General features: G+C 39.2%; 1 protein-coding gene across 2 annotated transcripts in view; it reads left to right on the top strand.

The window, feature by feature from the left end:
* Positions 1–5,492, top strand: part of LOC127441334 (leucine-rich repeat and immunoglobulin-like domain-containing nogo receptor-interacting protein 3) — a 63,155-nt gene extending 57,663 nt beyond the window's left edge. For both annotated transcript variants that reach the window (XM_051698634.1, XM_051698635.1), the window contains exons 2-3: positions 858–1,365; positions 3,428–5,492. In XM_051698634.1, coding sequence (XP_051554594.1) covers positions 886–1,365; positions 3,428–4,771 — 1,824 coding nt within the window. In that variant the 5' untranslated portion in view covers positions 858–885 and the 3' untranslated portion in view covers positions 4,772–5,492. The remainder of the gene's footprint in view (positions 1–857; positions 1,366–3,427) is intronic.
* The last annotated feature ends 1,633 nt before the right edge of the window (positions 5,493–7,125 follow it).

The raw sequence follows: 7,125 nt of genomic DNA, 5'->3' as shown, positions 1-7,125 counted from the left end.
AAAGTTGTAATATTGGATATAACTTTACACAAATAAGGTTAGTTAGTGATTTTATTACACTAAAATCATATTGTTTATGTCTTGTGTCTATAATTTTGAAACAGTGAGTATTTTAACGTTTACAGATTGATCCCATTGACTTCCATTGTAAGTGACTCACTGGAACACAGATTTTCATAATAAGCATTCAGTTTAATGTGGAACGATTTCAGGTGCGTTGTGCTGTCTGATGAGCTTACGAGCTGTTTCTCTCCAGCACAAAATGTACATTTTACCGCTATTTTCTATGTTTTACAATGTATAAGTTATTAATTCAAAATCAGTCACGTATTTGCGCGTATTTCGCAAAACTGTTTGTCTTTGTGGTTACTGTTCGTTCAACATCATATCTCGATTTCAGTTTCAATGTAATCAGTTGTACTGCTTTCATGGATATCAAATCGGTGCAACCAAAGTTGCTAGGGAGGGTAGAGTCACATGGGGTAACCTCCTTGTGGTCGCTATAATGTGGTTCTCGCTCTCGGTGGGGCACGTGGTGAGTTATGTGTGGATGCCGTGGAGAATAGCGTGAAGCCTCCACATGCGCTACGTCTCCACGGTAACGCGTTGAACAAGCCACGTGATAAGATGCGCGGATTGACGGTCTCAGATGTGGAGGCAACAGATTTTAAGTGTTTAAATGCTTTTTGTGGTCACTGTATAGCATGCATATCAAAAAAATGTTGTGTAATGATGTATCATGCATTATTTCAATAGGGTAAAACAGCTGACCTTATAACCTCCCAACTCTCTTCTCTCTGTCCCTATTCCCTTTTCTTCCTTGCTCTCCTCTGTTTGGTCTTTCTTGTTCTCCATAGGTGTGTAGAGTGAAGTGGAAGGAGGCTCATGGCTTCCTTGTGGAGCCTGGGCCAGCTGGGGTGGCTGGGTCTCATTCTGGCCCTCATGGCCCTGCCACACCCATGTCAGGGTTGCCCACCGCGCTGTGACTGTGTGGCGCAGCTCCGCTCCGTGTCCTGTCAGCGTAAACGTCTGTCCGGAGTACCAGAAGGCATCCCCACAGAGACCAGACTGCTGGATCTCAGTCGGAACCGCTTGCGCTGGGTGGCACCGGGTGATCTGGCCCCTTACCCGCGTCTGGAGGAGCTCGACCTAAGTGAAAATCTCATTACAACACTAGAGCCCAATGCCTTCGCCAGCCTGCAAACGCTGCGTACTCTGAGCCTCAGAGGAAACCAGCTGAAGCTTGTGCCCATGGGAGCATTTGCACGACTGTCGAACCTCACAACACTGGACCTGAGTGAGAACAAGATTGTCATTCTGCTGGACTTCACCTTCCAGGATCTGCGCAGTCTCAAAAATTTGGAGGTTAGTGCATGGGTGTGGCAGAGTCACTTTAAGCGGATAGTTCACCTAAAAATTATAGGCATGCGGTATCTACTTGAATGAGGAAAGAACAAAATATCCAAAACGGTTTGTCACTAACTTCAGGCTGGTCCAGCTAAAGCATTTACACATTCTTGAGTAAATAAACAGGCCAAGCCATTATCAAAAAGGCAATTGGCTCTTTCAGTTAAAAAGTGGGACTTCCCTTCCTATAGCCAACATATATGCACATTGTGACCCAAACCGTTCTATCAAAGAAGTTTGAGAAATTTGGCAGAAATTTGGCATGCATTTTCTTTGGGTCAAGTGCTAACATGTCCTTAAATATCAATTGGACAAATCAACAAAAATGTTTGCCTGCAGCCAGTTTCAGCAGCTAATAACTTAAATTGCAAAAGGCTGATTATGATCAAAGTTGGCATGTATGTATAGAGTGTCGAGACAAGTCTTTGTACCAAATTTTGTGAGAATCAGCCACAAGGTGGCGCTATAATACACTAATTTTCATTTTTTCTTATAACTTAGAACTGTGAAGACTAGAATAAAAATTTGCATTTCCTCTGAATCCTTCAGTTCCCCTGAACATTTTGTGCTACACTTTAACCTCCTGAGACCCGAGCGTGACTGCTGTGTGCATTTTCCATTTCCCTTTTTGATTTGTAACTAGTAGCACCTAATAAACAAGCCAAAAATTAATAAAGCATTTTCTTGAGCAAATAGTTTTTCTAAAACTATTCTAATATGTCCTCATATGTGGTCAGCGGGACTAAGTTGTGAAATTTTAAATAATACCAAGCATGTTGATTATTCATGTTTTTGAGATGTTACAGACATTACAGCTAATTTTCTATAAAGCTGAATAAACAATTCTGATTCAAAGTAATGTCCAGCATCATCCAATCACTGTCAACCATGTTAAAATAAAATGATACAAACAAATCAGTTGTTTGTCTGATTTGCACAAAATTTGGAGTGTATAATCCAGAGATGCACTTGACAAAAGTTTATCAAAATAATTTTGATTCATTGAATCGTTTACCAGATACATTTTTGTGGTGGGACCTATACTTACTAAATGGCCTGTATCTTGTGTGCACAATGTCCAAGTTTCACAAAACTTGCTAGACATTCACGGTAGGACAATCTGATGGCATGTGCCAAATTTCAGTAATTTCACTTGTTTACAACAAATCAAAATAATCAGCTAGTTATTTCAATTGTGTCCACTAGGGCCCACAAGATAATAAATCTTTGAAAGTCTGCGAACCCTTAAAGAGTTGAGCTAATTTTATTGCCTGTAACATCAGGCATTATCAATATAATGAGTTTGTAATAGACACTCCAATAGTCCAATGAACTACATTTCCATGACCTAATAGCCTACATGAACCATGTTGTCTGATTTTTGCCGCTTGCAGGTATATTTATTCTATAAGTTGATCATCTCTTCTTACTGCCTATGAGTGTATATAGAGGATGAATAGATTGATGAGTGCAGTGCTTGAAATGTTAAAATAATAGTTCACCCAAAAATGAAAATTCTGTCATCTTTTACTCACCGTCACGTTATTACAAACCTGTATGACTTTCTTTTCATCCACGCAACACAAAAGGAGATGTTAGGCAGAAGCCTCATGTAACGGTAGCCAGCTGGTACGTGATAGTTGTGCAGTGTGTAAACCTCACCCTCCTGGCCTTAAGAGACGCACTAGCATCCAAGGCTAGAAGGCCATGGCTTTTATAGCATCTTTGCCGTGCTGGGGATCACCGGTTAGAATCCCGCTCAGGGCGGGTCAAGTAGGACCGGTGACACTCAGATGCATTTACTTTAGTTGCATCTTTTTTCATACAATGAAAGTGAATGGTGACGGAAGCTAAAATTCAGCCTAATATCTCATTTTGTGCATGAGTCATTTAGGTTTTGAAACAATGAGGGTGAACAAATGATGACAGAATTTTTTGGTAAGCTACAGTATGCCTTTAAATCTCATGCTCAATAAAATCCCTTTCATTGCATTTGCATAAATCGCTCCTTGTCTTCCAGGTGGGTGATAATGACCTGGTCTACATATCTCATAAAACGTTCTCAGGATTGTTAGGTCTAGAAGATCTCACCATCGAGAGGTGCAACCTGACGTCCATCTCAGGCCAGACGCTCTCATACCTGCATAACCTTGTCACCCTTCGATTACGCCACCTGAGTATCTCAGCCCTCGAGGACCAAAATTTCCGCAAGCTGTCAGCTCTGAGAGGACTTGAAATAGACAACTGGCCCTACTTGGAGCACATCTCACCTCTGAGCTTCCTGGGGCTCAACCTCTCCTGGCTGTTCATCACCTACACGAATATCACCTCCGTGCCGTCTGCATCCTTCCGAAACCTTGCTTACCTGACGTCGCTCAACCTCTCTTACAACCCCATCTCTGTGCTGGAGCCCTGGGCCTTCCGAGACCTGATCAGACTGAAGGAACTAGTCATGGTCAGCACCAATTTGCTCACGGTAGAACTTCATGCCCTCGGAGGCTTGAGGCAAATCAGAGTTCTGAACTTGTCCAACAACGAGCTAGTCACTCTTGAGGAGAGCTCATTCCACTCTGTCAACAGTCTGGAGACTCTGAGGGTGGATGGAAACCCGCTGTCCTGCGATTGCCGGCTTCTTTGGATTCTTCAACGCAGACGTACCTTAAACTTTGACGGAAAGATGCCAGTGTGTGCTGGCCCCGCAGAGGTGCAGGGATACATGCTGAGCACCTTCACTGATTCGGCGTTGTTTGATTACTTCACCTGTCAAAAGCCAAAGATACGGAATCGGAAGCTTCAACAGGTGACTGCACAGGAAGGCCAACCGGTATCATTCCTTTGTCGGGCCGAAGGTGAGCCGGCGCCTGCTATCATATGGATCTCACCGCAGAGGCGAAGAATAACTTCCAAAAGCAACGGGAGGATCACGGTGCTTCCGGGTGGAACGCTGGAGATCCGTTACGCACAGATCACAGACAGCGGCACATACATCTGCATCGCCAGCAATGCTGGCGGCAATGACACCTACTTCGCTACACTAACAGTGAAAGGCCAGCCGCTGGACTCTGTGCTGTTTGGCAACCGCTCCTTGTATGCGGTTGATTTCAACGACACCGGTCTCAACAGCACACGTGTTTTCCTGAAGTTCACGCTGGATCTCACCACCATCCTGGTGTCGACAGCGATGGGCTGCATTACGTTCCTGGGAGTCGTGCTGTTCTGTTTCCTGTTGTTGTTTGTGTGGAGCCGTGGACGTGGTCAACGCAAGAATAACTTCACAGTGGAGTATTCCTTCAGGAAAACAGAAGGACCCACCACCACTGCAACTTCTGGAGGGACACGGAAGTTTAACATGAAGATGATATGAAACAACGCAGCCAGGGGCCCGATGGGGGAAGCATAGATGCCCAACATTAACACACACAGTGCTGACTCAGTGCAGAAATACACACGCCAGGTTTCAATATGGTCTTAAAATGTAAGGCAACCTTGATCTCACTGCCTTTCGAAGCATATTGATATTTCTATTGCAGCTGATGGTGATACAATACGGTAACATGATAAGTGACTTTTCAGCCCTTTTGGCAGAAATCTCAGATCTACTTTCAGGTGATTCTCATGAAACTTATGAAGAAAATATCCTGGTCTGATTTTACTCAAAATTAAAATATATATATATATATATATACTTCCGGTCAAAAGTTTTGAAACACTTACTCATTCTTTATTATAATTTTTTTCACATTTTAGAATAATAGTAAAGTCATCACAACTATGGAATAATAGAAATGGAACTTTGGGAATTATGTTGTGACTAAACAAAATCCAAAATAAATCAAAACTGTGTTATATTTGAGCATCTTCAAAGTAGTCACCCTTTGCCTAGAATTTGCAGACATGTACTCTTGACATTTTCTCAACCAACTTCTTGAGGTATCACCCTGGGATGCTTTTTAAACAGTATTGAAGGAGTTCCCATCTATGTTGGGCACTTATTGGCTGCTTTTCTTTATTATTTGGTCCAAGTCATCAATTTCAAAAACATAATAATTTTAAATTACATTTAAGTTTTATAATTAAATAAATTAATATAGTGGCACAATTATATTTTTGTCTACAAAACTAATTTCAAATATTTAAGCATACGCCTTCAGATCAAAAGATTTTTAAGATCATGAGAAACATTTCAGTCAAGTGTTTCAAAACTTTTGACCGGTAGTGTGTGTGTGTGTTTATATATATATATATATATATATATATATATAAGAAATTATTCGTATAGAAATATAGAAAATATATTCATATAGCCTATTTTGACAGTTATGCACATTCTACCCCCCAAAATGTATTACAGTAATGAGAAAAAAGATGATCATTGTGATATTCTCATTACCGCAACATAAATTAAATTAAATATATTTTTAAATTGTAATAAAATTTGGCATACAGAAAATTAACCCTATTTTAGGGGCATTAAGATTTTTTTAACATTTGTGCACATTTCACCCTCCCAATTCTCATTACCGCAATGCGAAAAAAGATTATCATTATGATATTCTCATTACCACAACGTGAACAAATGTAATAATATTTAAACTGTAATTATATTTTGCATATAGAAAATAATGCCTATTTTAGGAGCATTGTGATTTTGTACATTGTGAAACTATTTTCGTGAAAGTTACGCACATTTTACCCTCCAATTCTCATAACCGCAACATGAAAAAAGATGGTAATTATGATATTCTCATTGCCACAACGTGAACTTTAAAAAAAAATATTATTTAAATGTAATTATATTTTGCATATAGAAAATAAGGTCTATTTTTAGGGGCATTAAGATTTTTTACATTGTGAAATTATTTTTGTCACAGTTTTGCCACCCAATTTTCATTACCGCAACACAAAAACAAAGATACATTATTATTTAAATTGTAAAGTATTTCTACATCATAGTAGTACTCCCTTGGTTTTGCCTTTCATTTTTAATGTTAAAATAAATATTATAAAATAGCTTTTTTTTTTTATGACTGTTACGGTAATGAAAATCATCATTTAAAACAATGGAAATACTCAAATTAAAACGGTTGTGTTACGGTAATGAGAATTGGAATGTAAAATTTGCTTAAGTGTCCTGAAAAATCGAAATGAAGCCTAAACATAGGCTTCATTTTCTATATGCAAAAAAATAATTTCATATTTTTTGTATTGATTTGGGGTTTAATATGACCAGGAAATTTGCTTGACAGGTTTCTCGAGAATCACTCTTTTAAAGAAAATAGGTTTCCTTTCAGTAGTTCTTGCATGCATTGGTGAAACTATACCTAAACATAGAGCATGCTCAGAGGAAAGGTCATAACCATAAAGCGACATAAGACCAAGTCTAAGCTCCAATTTTGAGAAACAAGACTACCAAAAAAACATAGTTTCCTCTCTGTGAGCTTCAAATGGCATTTATGAAAAGTAATTGCATGTAAATTTGCTCTTTAGAGTTTCTAATTAGCATAGTAATAAACAAATAGAGCCAAGGCGATTTCCATAATGTGTTCTAATACAACACCCACTTTGAATCATGTTCACAAAAACACAGCTGAGAGAAGAAAATAACCCATGCTGAGACAAAGAACTAAATTAGATGCAAATCGATAGATTTAACCAATGGTAATGGTACATTTGAACAAACAAAAATTCCACCATGAAATCAAATCATTCCACCACAAG

The sequence above is a fragment of the Myxocyprinus asiaticus genome, chromosome 5 (assembly GCF_019703515.2).
Source record: "Myxocyprinus asiaticus isolate MX2 ecotype Aquarium Trade chromosome 5, UBuf_Myxa_2, whole genome shotgun sequence".
NCBI classification, from domain to species: Eukaryota; Metazoa; Chordata; class Actinopteri; order Cypriniformes; family Catostomidae; genus Myxocyprinus; species Myxocyprinus asiaticus.
This window is presented reverse-complemented; position numbering and strand designations above follow the sequence as displayed.